This window comes from Pongo abelii, chromosome 12 (genome assembly GCF_028885655.2).
Source record: "Pongo abelii isolate AG06213 chromosome 12, NHGRI_mPonAbe1-v2.0_pri, whole genome shotgun sequence".
In the NCBI taxonomy this organism is placed as follows: Eukaryota; Metazoa; Chordata; class Mammalia; order Primates; family Hominidae; genus Pongo; species Pongo abelii.
The window spans coordinates 82,209,288-82,226,738 of NC_071997.2; the positions used below are offsets into that span (position 1 = coordinate 82,209,288).

The 17,451-nt window shown below is 34.9% G+C and overlaps 1 protein-coding gene across 44 annotated transcripts in view; it reads left to right on the forward strand.

Moving 5' to 3' along the window:
- Positions 1-17,451, forward strand: part of NRXN1 (neurexin 1) — a 1,121,298-nt gene that overhangs the window by 794,690 nt on the left and 309,157 nt on the right. For all 44 annotated transcript variants that reach the window (XM_054548195.1, XM_054548164.1, XM_054548166.1 and 41 more), the window contains one exon: positions 3,014-3,195. In XM_054548195.1, the coding sequence (XP_054404170.1) occupies positions 3,014-3,195 (182 nt within the window). The remainder of the gene's footprint in view (positions 1-3,013; positions 3,196-17,451) is intronic.

The window sequence follows — 17,451 nt, forward strand, 5'->3', positions numbered from 1 at the left end:
ATTACCCACAAGTTCTGTAATTGAGCTAGAAACTTTCGTAGTTCCATAGGTTTGGGAAGTGTACCCCAATTAAATGTTAATCTACATATATTAAATGTTCTGTCATTTTACATTTAGATGTTATTTTTCTCTTTTTAAAAGTATTGTGAGGTGAGAAGAAAGTCTATGATAATGAAGAGCAAATGTCACTTTATGGATATAAGACATTAGAATATGATAACAGTTGGCCTTGATAAATTCAGACTGACATCCAATTAACTTTTTCTTGACTGCCTGGTTATGATAACAGAAATATTTCTGTCATAAATATATATATATATACTGGAATAGGAGTCAGGATATGGGTTTTATACCAACTCTGCCAATTAACCAAGTTTGCAACTTTAGATAGCATGTTAATCCTTATGACTAAATTTCCTCAGATATAACATGGAAGTAATGTCTGCCCTATGTTCCATACATAAGTAGATAAGATTTTTTTAATTGTGAAAGTGATGTTTAAACTTAAAAATTACTATGCAACATTGTTTTATAATGCTTACCTCACACTTATAATTCTTAAACCATCGGAATTCTTAGATATGTGTTGTTTTATATCATTAAGTGGCATCTGTGGTTTTGAATATTTTTCTTATTTCACATAATGTATATAGTTGTTAGAGAACAAAGCCAATTTAAAAAAGGAAAATAAATTAATTATTAAGTATCAGCACTCAGAGGTAACCACTACATCCTCCTTTTAAAGCCATGTCCACTTTTTTATGTTCTTGTCTTATTTTTATCAACAATGGGCTTCACTAGAAAAGTTAATATTTAATCATTTGCAAAAGTTACCGGGCAGAAAAATATTTCTCAAATAGTGTTTGCCTATAAAGATTATGATGAACAAGCTTCTGAGGATGTAGAACATAAGTGGCTCAGGAAAGCCCTGGGATTTCTGATGTACACTCTGTATATTCTGAATTTTCTTTGTGCACTGACTGGTGCTTTTGAAATATGGCTTACCTTTTCTCTCTTGAAAGAGATAAACTATTTTCATGCATTGGTATCCGCAAAAATTAATAGAGAAGAGCACAGCCTCTATAGCTTTGCATTTTAACAGCATTCTTGTTTATCACTTTTGCATTCAATTTTCTCCTAATTTTTTTCTTGGAAGAGGTTTATATACCAAGGCCTATTTAAGCATCAGGTACACTAGGCATGTTGCAGAGGTCTTTGGAGTTTCTCAAAGGCCTGTGGAAATGTCTGTAACAGAAAACAAAGAAGAGTTGCTTCCAAAAACGGCCACAAAATCAATATTGTCAGCTGTTTAATTAAATATACACAAATGTGATAGTAGGTCAACTCCATTTAACTGGTAAACTTGGTAATCATAGCAATTCAATGTATAGTTTTCTTGAAAACATACTGCTGTACACACAACTTTTACACATAAATGTTACTGTTGGTACAAGCTATTTTTCTATAAATACAAGATGTTTTGTGGCCTAAGTTTTCATATTTTTTCTTATTATGTATGATCATATATATATGATCAAATCATATATGATCTGCTGTCTGCAAGTTAGAGAACCAGAAAAGCTAGGGGTATCGATTATGGGACTGACAACTGGAGAAACAATGATTTAGATTTTAGTCCAGGTTTGAAGGCATGAGAACAAGAAGCTGCAAAGGCAGGAAAACAACAATGTCCCATTTTAAGCAGTCAGGAGAAGAAAGAGGGAAAAGCCAATCTTTTTTCTTTCTTTTTTGGTTCTATTCAGGCCCTCAAAATAATAGAACCAAAATGGGTGGCCATTGAATGATGCATTGAGGTAAGACTAGTGCATCAAATGCTCTATTAGTCCGTTTTCACACTGCTATAAAGAACTTCCCTGAGACTGGGTAATTGATAAAGAAAAGAGGTTTAATTGACTCACAGTTCTGCATGACTGAGGAGGCCTCAGGAAACTTACAATCATGGTAGAAGGGGAAGCAGGCACCTTCTTCACAAGGCAGCAGGAGAGACAGAAGTGTGTGTAGGAGGAAATGTCAAACACTCATAAAACCATCAGATCTTGTTAGAACTCACTATCATGAGAACAGCATGGGCAAAGCCGCTCCATGATCCCATCACCTTCCCCCAGGCCCCACCCTCAACATATGGGGATTATGGGGTTTACCATTTCAGATGAGATTTGGGTAGGGACACAGAGCCAAACCATATCAAATGCTGAATAAATTTGTTTGAAAAAAACTCTTTTCATTTAAGCTGGATAATTTACTGACAAGACCACCATAAGGTAAAATTTGAACACTCACAGAATGAGTCCGTGACATTATTCTCAGTGCTATAAGGCTTGCATTCACCTTGGGGTGGCAGAGGATGCAGGTCTTTTTATGATTCTGAATAGTTTGACCGCTACTAGATGTTGTTTGTTAGACAAAACCTGACTTCTAGGGATGAGATCTATTATCTGTATTTTCTTGACATGGCTACTGGGGCTTGTGGCTATTCATCCATTAGTTATCTGTCACATGTAAGTAGATCCCTTTTCCATAAAAGTTAGATTCCTAGCACATTTATTGCGACTTTCTCCACTGTGCTGTATGACCCTGTCACATCTGCATGCAGCTCCTGTTTCAATACCAAGTTGATATGTGCTGATGTTGCTTTTTGGAAGCATCCAGTCAATGTTTTCTACTAAACTATTTCTTAAAAACTGGCAGGAAGAGATAATGCCTCATTACATTCCATTCTTGTCCAACTCAATGGAAAACACAGTAACCTACTATTTGTTCTGAAACACCTGCTGGTAAATTTAATCAGTGTATTAAAAACTGAGCTACCTCTCCATTTCTTTTAAAACAACTTGGTCCACTTTCTTGAGCACATTTGATTGAAATCTATAATTTACTTTGCCATAGTTTTGTGTGTAGAGTTGATACTTTACTGATATATCAATATAACATGCCTTGCTAATGTGCAGACTTGATGTATTTGGACTAATTGGTTTTGGTTTTTGTTTTCCAGCTGGGACAACATATATCTTTAGCAAAGGTGGTGGACAAATCACGTATAAGTGGCCTCCTAATGACCGACCCAGTACACGAGCAGACAGACTGGCCATAGGGTTTAGCACTGTTCAGAAAGAAGCTGTATTGGTACGAGTGGACAGTTCTTCAGGCTTGGGTGACTACCTAGAACTGCATATAGTAAGTACTTTTTGAATAAGATTCAGCTTTTACTTTTTACTGTTAACTTTTTGTAAAGAATTTGTAATTTTGCCTCTTGGATGCTTCCTTCCCCTAGAAACCAGTACTTTGTTATAGGAAATACGAATACAATCTAGAGGAAATAAGACCATATACCTATTGCTGTAGTTAATCCCATGCTTTACAATGCACACTTTTTTTTTTTTCTGGAGTGTAAATTCCTCTTAATTCTGTGTTCAAAATAATTTTTAAAAAATTTTTGGAGTGATTTTAGTGTCTTTAGGCAGACTTGCCAAATTAATAAAGTAAGTTATTGCCTAGTAGATACCATACCATCTGGCTGGAAGCAGGAGGTTGTAATACTGGTGACATCCAAAGATCTGGATTGTCTTTATTTCTTTGCTCACGAGAGAAAGTACTTATCTGAAGCTACATGAAATAAAAGGAAGGAAAGGATACTTTAAGGATATTTGGGGATGTGAAACAAGATGGCAAAAAGATTGTTTCTGTGCCATTTTGTACTCATTTTGATACGTAAGTGTCAGGAAAATACATTTTAATTCATAATTACCACTTACATCCTGGGCCCATTCTCTTTTCTCTAAAGTTGTAAGCCTCCCACAGTAATTTACTCAGCATATAATAGATAGCAAAGAATAGTCATGAATGAAAAGCTTCATTTTCCTTTGAAAGTTGCCATAATTAACTTTAGAGTTCAGGGACACTTATTTCTCTGCATTTTAAAAATTATTAATGAGTATGGTTGCAACTCTTTAAATCTTCATTTTCTTGCATTATTTGTAAAGAAGCACAGTGTCTTTTATTGTTAAGAGATATTAATATTTTATTGATACATCCAAAAAATCATAGTGTGTCACATATTCAAAAACTTTTCTAAAGGGTTCTTATTATCATAGTTCTTGGTCTAAAGTCTATCTTTTGGAAGATTTCAGAAGAAACATGTAAGTCTCCCCATCCTCTTTTTTATCCTTGAGGTTCAGTTTATTTCCCATGCATTAAGCGACCATGGAAGTTTGTTCTATTTTGTTTTGTCTATCCCTATGAATTCTCCTTCTGTCGGTACCCACTCTCCAAAGGACATTTGATTAGGTCATCATGTTCTTTCCCATTAGAAAGTGGTCACTGGGTACCAGTTCTAAAATCATTAAGAAAAACATGAAACACCAAAGTACATTAGCACAAACTTTTACAAGTTTTTAATTCTCTGTTTTTATTAAACTATTTTCTTAATCTTAATTTTGCCTTAGAATTTGGAAATTTCCAATAAGCTGTGTAGGAGTTTACACTGACCACAAGGGCTGAATTCATTGATAAGCTTGAAAAACACAACAAAATCCCTCAGCACAGTCATTATTGAACCATAGTAAAATTTCAATTTAAAATGTAGTTCTCAAGAGGAGAACTCTGGACAAGTAATTTCAGGTGCCTTTTAGCAAATTTCTAACAATCAAAATTAAGAGCATCTGGATTTTTATGGCATTATAAATAAATGATCAGTTAAGATAAATTTTGCTAGTACAGTAAGGAATCTTGCTGTTTAGAGTAATCTCAACTTTCAAAATGTATTTGCTCAGTTCTGATTTAAGAGCTTTGCTACTTCAAAAAATAAATAAATAAAAATGAAAGTAAGAGCCTTTTCCTTCTAAAATAAATTACTTATTGATCCATAACCAATTACACTTTTACTCTGAGAAAAGGTTCTACAGTGATCACTCTCCAATCACAAGGGGCTGTGTTATTGAATTACTCAAACCACTGTTGTTTATTTTATGGTCAAAGAGTTTTAGACTACAAGAATAGGTATTTCTTTCCAATTCTGGTCAAATGTGGTCTTAGGGTCCTGTCATAAGTAAAGAATTGACTTTCTCAGCATGCATTCTAGCGTAATACCCTCCACATCTCCTTTACGAGCCATGGATTTCTGATAGCTGCACTGTGAAGGCCTTCTTTTTCTGAATCTCCGATCTTGGTCTTGCCTTGTCATTCTCTTTGGATTCAGTGCATGTCTCTACACACCCTTTCTCTTGGACTTGATATCTTCAAAATCTCCCTCGCTCGTAAACCATGTCCTCCTGGGCTTCTCAAATACTGTTTTTTGTCAGCCCTACCCACTCCATATCAACTAATGGGACTCAGTCTTAGTTCAAATCTGGTCAAATTAAATTTTCTTTCTCCCATTGCCTAGAAGAGGTGATTAGACATTACAGACTCAACAAGTCTTTTATGTGGAGATAAGTCATTTCTTTCCATGTTGTTGTTGTTGTTGTTGTTGAGACAAAATTTCACTCTTGTTGCCCAGGCTGGAGTGCAATGACGCAATCTCAGCTCACTGCAACCTTCGCCTCCCGGGTTCAAGCTATTCTCCTGCCTCAACCTCCCAAATATCTGGAATTACAGGTGCCCACCACCATGCCCAGCTAATTTTTGTATATGTAGTAGAGACGGGGTTTCACTACATTGACCAGGCTGGTCTTGAACTTCTGACCTCAGGTGGTCCAACTGCTTCTGCCTCCCAAAGTGCTGGGATTACAGGCATGAGCCACCGCGCCCGGCCTTTTTCCATGTTTTAAGCATACAATAAAAATTAACACAAGGCCAGTGGTTTTCTTTTTACTACCTAAGTTTACCTCCACCACTTTCCCAAAATGTTGGGTACATGGAATAATAAAAGAAAGAGGAATTAGAAATTAAAAGAAAAAATGAAAACCAGACAGGAAGGCAAGAAGAAAGGAAGGAAGGAAAGAAGAAAGAAAGAAAGGGAGGGAAGAAAGGAACAAAGAAAGTGCAAAGGAACACAAGATAATGCCTGTGGGTGATAGAAGCATAACTGTTCTTAATATTTAGATTTGAGAATATTCAAAGGCTGTTTTATCAAATTATTTAGGTATCTTTGAGTCCATTTTGGTTTGCCCAAATAAATTGTTCTACTTCTTTCATGATTGAAATTTAAAAGGAAAAATAAGAGTTATAAATTCTAGATTATTGCTGTATGATTTAGGTTTGTGAATATAACTGACTTAAAAATTAACCTAATTGGTGCCATGCTATCGATGATACATTTTTATTTGTAAAAGTTAGACTTATTCGTTATCCATTAAACTCCAGGGAAAATTTGTGTAAGCCTTCAACGTCAGCGAAGTATACTATGTACTGATCAGATTTAAAAGTCTTATTTTCATCCTTATTTGAAAGAGTGAGCCAATAAATTAGAAAGTTGATTGCATTCATCAAGTGATGCTCCATCATTGCTGAAATATATAATGCTATTTAAATTAGATAATTTAAAAAATCTGATTGGCACATAATTTTAATGAAGATTTGAATATTTGACATGGTTTGTCATCCAATTTTTCAGAATAAAAATGTTGGATTTAAAAAAATTTTGATTAACTGTACTCTTAAAAACATAACAACTTGGAATAAAATGGTTTTTGAGTCAGGTGGCCCAATTTTGATAGATGGAATTTTTTGTCATATTAATATTAATGCTACCACTGTTAACCTCAAAGTCATATAATATTACTATTGAAATTATTAAGGTTTTATGAAGGGGTAAGGAGAAGACAAGACATGAAGTGAAGAGCAATTAATTAGTATAGTACCTATAATATGAGTGCTCAATAAATATTTTCTGAAAGAATTTAATAGATTTAATGAATTATACATTGAAAATACTGTGGCTTAGGATGAGTGTAGATCTTCAGTTATTTAACAGTCAAGTAAAGTGACAGACATTTTAATTTCTATATAACTCTGAGAAAGTCCTCCAGCTTCCTGATTACAATACAGAAAAAGTATAGAGCTTGATATAAGCAGCCATATTATTGAGAAGCTTCAAATCTTAAAGGAAGTTTTCAGAAATCTTCAACTAAGAATTGATTATGGTGATTGGTACATGTACTCTAAAACTTAAAGTATAATAATAATAAAAAGAAAGAAAGAAAGAAAGTCTATGGTGAAGTTTTAGTTGGATGAATGCTTATTTTTTGTTAATAACTGCCTTATTTATTATAGTTCACTTTTATCATGAAGTATTCTCTAGTTATTTTGTATCTGTCCATTATTTACAAATAGAAATAAACTTTCTGATGGCAGAGAACATGATTTATAATAATGGTGATGATTCATAAGAAAAATAGTTGGGCTCAGTGGCTCACGCCTGTAATCCCAGCACTTCGGGAGGCTGAAGCTGGCAGATCACAAAGTCAAGAGGTGGAGACTATCCTGGCCAACATGGTGAAACCCCATCTCTACTAAAAATACAAAAATTAGCTGGGTGTGGTGGCACACGCCTGTAGTCCCAGCTACTTGGGAGGCTGGGGCAGGAGAATCGCTTGAACCCAGAAGGTGGAGGTTGCAGTGAGCCGAGATCGCGCCACTGCACTCCAGCCTGGCAACAGAGCAACACTCCGTCTCAAAAAAAAAAAAAAAAAAAAAAAAAAAAAATACAGGAATGTGACTTTTCATCATTTACTTCAGTACATCCTAGAAGCCTCTCTAGAAATATTTATTTAGCACCTAATATGACCCAGGCCTGTTTTAGTCTCTGTGGATACAAACATAAATGAGCTGGTTGTTTAGTAACTACCTCAATAAATATTTGTTGGATGAATGAATGAACAAGCTAGCTGAGATCCAGTTAGCTTAGATGATTTATAGCAAACATTTTGTCACGAAGTGACTGGTATTTCTTGATATTTTTCTGTCTTGGTATTTCTTCATCTCTCTTCCTTACAGTTTTAACTTTCTTATATGTATAGTATTTGTATGGACAGTTAACAAATAATAGATTTTTAAGATAAAGAATATAAAGAAATAACTTGCAAACTGTGAAGTGTTACACAAGACATTTTTAAGTTACGATGTGTTGAGGATTATTTAACTGATAACGACTTAAATAATTTCTTAGAGGCAATAAGAAAAATTTAGCTCAAGTTTTTATATTTTATAAGATATATCTAGAAATTTTACCAATGTTGTCACTTCTAGAGAAAACCCCTCATATAGCAGTTTAGTGATGTCATTTGCAAATTACTTAATGCCTCTCTGACAGAAGAAAGTCACTATAAATGTGGATGCATTCACTACCACAAATATTACCACGTGCATTGGTTCTGACCAGAGGAAATGTCACTGAGGGTGGAAGAGGGGATGAGTGAAGAGTGTTTTTTGAAATTCTTTCATCTTGGGAGCATAAAAGAGCATTGCAAATTTGATGAGTGAATTGTTGCACATTTTTGCCTTAAGTGTTGCTTCTTTGTACTTTGCTGGGCCGGAAGCCTTATGTTGAAACCAAGCTCTTAATTGATTTTGATTTAGAAATGTACCTTTTGATCTTTGGTTTTAGTGTAGACTAGAAACAGTGTATTTATAGTAAATATTACATGTCCCAAAATAACACCAATATTGGTGACATGTCAAGTCTTTCTCATCTTTCTCTGCTTCTCTCCATTATACATTATTTATCTTACTGCTCTGTTAAGATTCGATTCAGAAATATATTTTTAAAGTCAGTAATTATACATAGATGCACACCTATATCAACAAGGTAAACCCAATTATTTCCCCTCAGGTTTTTCTTGAATAGAAATTATGTTCCGTCTGAAATGCTTTTTCTAATCAACAGATTCACTGATTTTATAGAGGTTTAACTTTGCCATATAATATTCAGATTCAATCCTGTAAATCATATATTGTATATATATTGCTTGGTTTTGCTTTCCTAGTTTTTTTACATTTATTTATTTTTTCTATTGCCATATCATCATGTAGCTTTCCTAATACTTATATGAATTAGAGAACATGTGGCCTATTTGACTAGAATTTCAAAAGATGGATTAAATAATGCCTTTTCACCATGTATTGTAAAATTACTGTCCAAACTTCTGAGGTATAAAAGTCATTTTTGTGGAAAATGTGAGAAATAATGGTCACATTTCTATTGGCTTAAGTGCTAAATAGTTTATTATGTGGGAGGTAGGAGAGGCAAATGAATCCATACAGATTCCTGCCTTCATCCTTTTCCCTTGGAAGTTAATTCAATTTCTCACCTTCTAAATTACTGGTCATCATCTTTAGTGTGTCATTTAATCTCTATGTTTTTGGTTTCTAGAATTCTAGAGTTATTTCCTCATCTGAAATTCTATTGCTGTGAAATTTAAGACAAGAGAACAAAACAGCTATTTCTAGCTTCTTCTCGGTTCACGTACTTACCACTTAGAGGCTTGTACTGCTGCCTCACCTTCTTACCTATCCTTCTGTCTCCATTCTGAGTACTTTTCTATCCATTTTATATACTTATGGCAGGTTAATTTGCTAATCTGGTTCTTTGATCATATTATTCCTTTGTTAAAACACATTGATGCCTCTACAATTATATATCGATAAAGGCAAATTCTGTACCTAAAATTTAATGTCCTCAGCATTGTAATCTCTTTCCCTTTTCATGTCCATTTTTCACATTTTTCTACTTATCTTTCAACTCCAGTGAAACATATTAACTTTTTTTAAAAAATGAGCTTCTTGTCATCTCTCTATTTCTAACTCCTGTTCAAAAGATTTCTTCCCATTCTCTCTCACTATATAGATTCGACTCAGTCATTGAACAGTTTTTTCAAATAGTGTTTTCAGGGTTGGTCCTGGATCTTTTCACCTCCTAAGCCAGCAGAAAGAAGTTAGGTCTCTGGAATCTCTTTGCAAGAGTTGCGGAAACAATTCCTAGGACATTACCTAGCTGGAGAAAATCATGTCCATTGATTCTGCTCCATCCTGTGATCACTACTCCTTTTGACCCACTGCTTTGTAGTGGGCCCCAAGCTATTTTACAGAATGGCTTCAAATCTGTTCTAAGTTAGCCAGTGATGAGTGGCTTTAGCAAACCCCGTTTCTTACGCCAAGCTGTCAAAACAAGGAACTTCTTGTTGAATTCTTTCTGACTACTGACTATACCTCAATTTCTTCTATAGCTACTAACTATTTTTCAAAAGCATACCTTCAAGAAACATTTTAGGCAAAATAAACACATTATTATTGATCACCTATAATGCAATTTATAATGTGTGTGACTAGTTGCTGTGTAACCAATTTCTCCATAATTTAGAAGCTTAAAAGAGCAAACATTTATAATCTTATACTGACTTGGGAATCCACGAGCATCTTAGTTAGGTTATTCTGGAATTTTTAGGAGAAGTAATGGTTAAGAATTCCTGTATTTAGAACATATCCAATATGTTTACTCTTACGATCCAGACAGAGTCTGTGTTGTCTCGGGAAGAAATGATGAGCAACAATTTAAACTATATGCAAGCACGTTATTAAGGAGGCTTTGCAGAACTCTAAACACAATATAGGTTGATGGAAGAAAAAAAGAAACAAAGACATTGCTTGAGGGTTAAGAACTAGTTTGGGGAATACATACTGAATATGGGTCATTTGCACAATGATCAGGAAAATTACTTTTATTACACACACACACACAAAAATGCACTGAAAGCCATAAGCAAAATGCTTGGAAGTAGCGGTTAAAAAATAGAAACAGCATAGCAAATATGTCAGCCAAAGACCAGAAAACAAAATGATGGTGGTGATTCTATGGCATTAGAATCCTATTAATGCTGATGCTGGCCCACTCTAGACATGGGCAAGTTTATTTAAACAATGGAAGGAAATAATCTAGGTGCATAGATAGGGGGTACTCAAGTTAATAGTAGACGTAAATAATCCAAATTATAAATTAGAATCAGAGGACTAGACATAATTTTTATGGGGTCTGAGAAAATTCTTTTGATGAAAACAATTTGTGATGTCTCTAGGAGTTACTTTAGGAGATGGTGTGCTAGGCTAGAACTAGGGATTCTTATATCGACAACACAGAGGAGGCCTCTCCCCTCCTCAAAACAAACTGGAAAACTGTCTAACCTTCTTGCCAACAAAGCACAGCCCTGAATGGGGGACACTCAACTGCCCTGGAAGATCACACTGCAACTAGGCTTCTAAGGAAATGCTTTAATGGTGAGCTCTTCCTGGAATTTTATCTCTTAAATCCTTACTGCCCAATAAAGAATGGAAATTCATGATTGACAGACAAAAAAAAGTTTGGTGAAAGATCAAATTTAATTGATTAGTAAGGCTTTTGGCCTATGAAAAAGGCTATCTTCATATACTTAAAATTTTACTCTGAATTTTAGCTATCAAATAAGTGCCGACTGCCCACTCCCAAAGACACATCGCCATCCCAGACTTCTCTCACTACCATACTAGTATTTCCAACTGCTTACTCAGCGTCTCTACCTGGGTGTCTCATAGGCAACTGGAACTTACCACATTAACAACTGAAATCATCTCCCAATCACACACTTATCTACACAATCACAGGCTAAATCTTAGACATCTTTTACTCCATGCTTGCCTTTATAATCTAATCAGTTTGTCACCAAATTGCTGACCTGTCTCTCAACCTATACCATCCAACAGAAATATATGAGCCATGGTTGTAAGTTTTAATTTTCTACTACTCATATAAAAGGAAAGAAGATGAAATTAGTTTTACTAAATACAATTAACTTTGAGAATATATTTTAACTCAATATGCCCAGAATATTATCATTTTAATATATAAGTGATATAAATTAGTAATACGTTTTCTATTATTTTTTCATAATAAACTTTTGAAATCCATTGTGTGTTTTACACTTAACATTTACCAAACCCTCTTTCTTATGCCAAGCTGTCAAAACAAGGAACTTCTTGTACACTTCTTGTACACTTAACAACACCTCTCATTTCGGTATCTAAATTTTCCATCAGAAGCATTTTATATTTTATGATATCTACAGTTGTAAAAGTAGATTCACATACTCAAGTTATTCTAAACATACTTAAAAGTTTGAGTATCTTTTAAACTTACAACATACTTAATTAAAATTAAATACGTTTTAAAATTCAGTTCCTTGGTCACATTAGCCATATCTCAAATGCTCGACATATGGCTGCTGGCTTGCCTGTTGAACTGCAATTTTTAGAAGGTATCTACTTGCTTTTTATTCCACTATTATTGCCTTAGTTTAATGACCTCTTCTTGAACTGCTGCAATAGCGTTCTAACTAATCTCTCTGCCTCCAGCATCTTCCCTTTCTAATCCATCCTCTGCACTGCTACCAGAATGATTGTTATAAAATAAAATTGTGGTGTTTCAACCTCTGGCTTCAAATGTTTAGTTACAGTGGGTCTCAACCTCTTTTAGTTCAAGACATACCTGGCTGATAATATTCACCCACTTTCAGCAGTAATTTTGCTCACTTATGAGCTGCTCATCAGTGGAAAAAAAGCACAAATCCTGGTACTCTATCAGTCCTTTCACCCATTTTCTCCCACTGCTCTGCAAGGGTGTGTTTCCACCTCCCACATGGTAGCAAGCCTGGTTGGAGATGGGCATGGGCTCCCTGTTCAGCTGTCAATTTGAAGCCCCTTCATAGTATTATTTAAGTATTTTTCCCAATGTGTATTTAATAGCATATGAAGAGAAACTAATTTTTATTTATTAAAATTATAGACACAGACACTTAGTGATTTACTTCTCCAGGACAAAGCAAAGTCAAATGTCTGGAAAAAATTGGCAAAACAACAACAAACTTCCTTTTTTTTCTTCTTTCTTTTTTTTTTTTTTTTTTTTTTTTTGCAATCTTTGTGCACTCTTCCATTTTTTGTTGGCAATTTTATGAAGCAGACAAAATTTGGAATTCGGTTGAAGTATTTAAACTGTGATGGCAAATCTTCATCCATACTGAACAGCATGATGCCAAGCAGCAGGTGTCATGAAAGCAGGGAATTTTATCTATTTCGTGCACTTTAGTATTCCTAGAGCCCAGCATGAGCCTAGAATTTAGCGAGTGAGCAATCAGTATTTGTTGAAATAATCTTTGCAGTCTGGAAGTTCTACCAACTTAAACTGTTTATGTTCTGAAAATGTTCAATGGCAATAGGTTGGTGGTGCTCAGGTTAAGGGCAATATCAGAAGCCAGTTTATATTAAATGTGTTTTGGGGGGGTTAGAGATACAAATCTGAGCTAACTATCAGCATGTTTCCAATTTATGTGTTACCTATTTATAGATTGGTATCTTGAAGCAAGAGTCTAGTTCTGATAGAGAACCAGTGGCCTACTGCAAATACTTCAAAGGCCAACTTCCTTAGCTGGACGTCTGATGTATGCACAATCTAGACTTATTTTCCAGCCTCATCTTCAGCTATTCCACATTCTACATCACACACATTCGCTCTTTGATACATGTTCTTAACAAAATTTTCTCCCCCTCCTCCTCGTCCTCCTCCTCGTCCTCCTCCTCCTCCTCCTCCTTCTCCTTCTCCTCTCCTCCTTCTTCTTCTTTCTCTTCTACCTCCTTTTCTTCTAAGTGCTAAGCACTTTTCAAGGCACTAGAAATACAGTCAGATGTGGCATGGCTTCTGACCTCAAGTACCTTATAATTTACTACATAATCTTTATTCTACTGGCACATTAGCCACAGAAAATAGGCTGATATTTCAAATCCTCACAGTGTGAAAGCACACTTAAAAGTTTTTAAACTATGAAGCAGTCTACAAGTGTGGCTTTTATAAAAGCAATCAACAGTCTCATAACTGTTCTAAGTTTACATATGTAAGTCCATCTAATATGCATTAAAACTTCAAAAGAAAAAAATATATACTCATGTAGTTAATGAAGAAATGAAAGTCACACAGCTAGTGAGCTGCAAAACCAGTATTGAACTCAGTCAGTCTGACTCCTAAATCCATGTGCTTAACCACTGTGCCTTCTGTGATGCAGGTGAGAGTTCAGGAGACAATCCCTCATCAGGCTGAACCGGATAACTCTGCCTTTTGGTCTGTGTAATGAAGTTTTATGAAGTCAAACAACCCTACCCTTTAGTATACTACATATCACATAAATTATGGAGCATTTCAGATATCTGCTACATAAACCATTTTCTCTAGTTAAATAAATACATAGGAAGTTATCTGACTGTCCAGTTACCCCAAAGATTTTGTGGTTAGCTAGCTAGTGTTTGCAACTAGTTGGATTTGTAAGTTTGGGGCATAAATAATTTTAAAGACCGAGAAACACAGTTTAAAAAAATGTACCAATAATGAGAGTCAGCAAAAAGAGACCTCCAGAGTGCCTCTGTTCATATCTGTTCCTTTCTTTGAAGTACTCCTACTTCCTCTTATTCCTACCTGCCCTTCTCTTTCTCCTAGTCTGGTGCTTTTTTATTCCTCTTTGAGGCCTGGATTATATATTTTATATATTTGTGAAACCTTCCTTTGTCCCCTAGGGCAAGACTAATTATGCCCTTCTTGGTACAATCATAATACTTTGTTCTTAATCCTATTGTGTTACTTACTGTAGTTATAACTGTGTCTTTATATGTCCTTATAGCCCATTAAATTGTAAACTCTTCAAGGTCACTGACAATGTATAATACTATGTATCTTTACATGTCTGTATTTTCATACTCTAGCATGGTGCTTAGTAGATGCATAGTAATGGTTTACAGAGGAAGCAATGCATACCTGAGTGAATGGAGAAATAGGTGAACTCCTGCTGCTTTACTTTTGACTGTGGCCTTTCTTGCCCTCCTGCTGGTAGTTTTCCATTGTCATTCAGGAGCTCACTCCAGAAGTGCTCTCCTTGGAGCACAGTATGAGGTATAGTCCCAAAGGATAATGCTGAAAGCATGTGATGATCTCCTGGGACTTCCCATTTACAACCTCCTGAGGCAAACAAAAGTCAGAGGGCTGAGGACTGAGGCCTGTCATGAAATGGATTCATTTTTCCTGTGTTATTTTCTTATGAAAGGAAGACCTTTCTTTTGTTAATGGCTAGCTCCACCTTCAGATTCAAATACTACACACAGGTGATCATTTCTCTGAGTCTAGGTATGCTTCTTGTCTGTTCTCTGTATCATTTTTATTTCTAATATCTACACAAAAACTTATTTGATGTATTTCCCTGCATCCTGACTTGATGAGAAGAGAAGAATCCACTAGGAGAATGAAAACAAACAAAAAACTGTCGTGTAGTAATCCTCCCTAATTGATTAGGAATGTAGAGATGATCAGTCTCCACTACTCTGGCAATTTAACCATTCTCTCTCTCTCTCTTTCTCTTTCTCTCTCTCCCTCTCTCTCTTTAATCTCCTGCTGTGCCAACCTCTAACACTTGGCTTAGCTGATGGAGGTAAAATTGGTTCTCCATTTGTTGAGTTGTAAAAATTCTTTTAATTAATATATATTAAATGTTTGGAAGTACTATCAGTGAATCATCTGAAGTAGGGTTAAATTCCCCCTCTGAAATCATGCTTACCCTATTATTTGGCTTAGTCAGAAGAACAGTAACTAAACAATACTCTTTAGCGTGTACTGATTGCTTACTGTGGAACACACACTGATCTAAACATTTTGCATAAAATTATATTTTATTAAATATTCACAATAATTCATTGAGGTATGAATTTTATCTCAGTTTTACCAATGAGCAGACTGCATTATAAATAAATTGACCAAAATCATACAGATAGTAAATAACTGCCTGTCTTTGAACCAGTTGTATATGACTTCAAAGCTTCATTTTTCTTTAGTACAAAGGAAAATTTCAGGCTGGCCCAGCTGCTTTTGCAAATGATTATAAAATCCCAACTACTGAAGTGAAACCAATGAGTCTTTGTGTAGTGTATTATTTTATGATATTCCTTAAACATGGAATTCCAGAGATTCTGTGACCCTCAAGGTGAATGCACTAAATAACAACAAAGTGTGATGACATAGCACATAATATTTTCTATTATAAGTCTCTTAATGGGTACAATTATAGGTATCTTTGCTGTTTTGTGAGTTATGCCTAAATGTAGAACTAAACTAATACTGCCAGGAGGGTATTGGCCTTATGTGTGATGAATATGAAAGTAACCCACATTGCTCTGGAAACTCTAGTTGGAGCCATGACTTTCAGCCTTCACCACATTCTAACGCTAATGCATAAAGCCTCAATGACTTGACCTACTTCTTTCCCCCCGCACCTCAAACTAAAGGCAAGGAGAATCTCTGTGTACTAAGCATGTAAATGAGGTCAGAGAAAGGGAATTTGTCTATTGCTTGTAGCTCTTGCTGATTGGACATTTTCCCGACAGAGGTGTTCAAAGGAAAAGTATGTCATCTGTTCATTATTGTTAATTAGGAATAAAATCAGGCTTTGGGGGCTCCAAATCCCATAGGGCATCAGCAGAGAAATAGCGTTGAAATTTTAGCCCTATTACACAGAGTAAGGTTAAACAGCTACTCATGTAGGCTCCATAACTGTGGTCATTTGATCTTTAAAAAACAGGCATTGCAAAGATATTTCATAAGGTGGAAAGAAAAAGTTGTAAATTCTAGCTCTGCCTCCAAATACCTAAATCAAGACCGATGGTTATTTGATTATTTGTAACTGGTTATTGAGAAGGATGTTGGATAAATGCAGTGGCTGGGGATGTTTCTGGAATTTGGAAGTGCTATGTAGATATTGTTAATTGTTATGTGAGGAACATGCTATAACCATGAACTCCATATTTAACTAGTTTTTCCTGAACTTTGTCCTTCTCAGTAGACTGTATTTATATTATTTAACTGTTTTTTTTTTAATTTACTAACTTTTTTGGTATTCTTCTAAGCATCCAGACATAAACTAGATTCAATAGACTAGTGAGACATACTGTAGGGTCTTGAAGGCCAATAATATTTTATGACAGGCTGTTCAGAAGGAATTGAACTTTATTTGTTGCCTATGGATGAAAGTATTTACTTTTCAGAAAAGCCCATATTTTAAATAAATTTAATTTTTAAATCATAAAAATTTGTATTGAAAAATTTAAATAATACACCAATGATGGGAATAAAAAGTAAAAACGGCATATAATATACCCACTTTTTTACTGTGGTGTCTAAAACTCTAATCTTTAACCTTATGCATATACATTCAATTTCTTTTTTGTGTATAGTATAGGTACAAATATTTGTATATATGCTAACATACCTGGACATTCGTTAAAAAGATGAAATGTTATCATGTGGTGCATACTATTCTGCAACTTGATTATTTTTATTTAATATATTTTGTACATCTTTTCATTTTAGAGCATATGATCTCATATTTACCTCATAGCATGCATCTGCTACAGTTTATTGACCCTAATGATGGGTATTTCAAT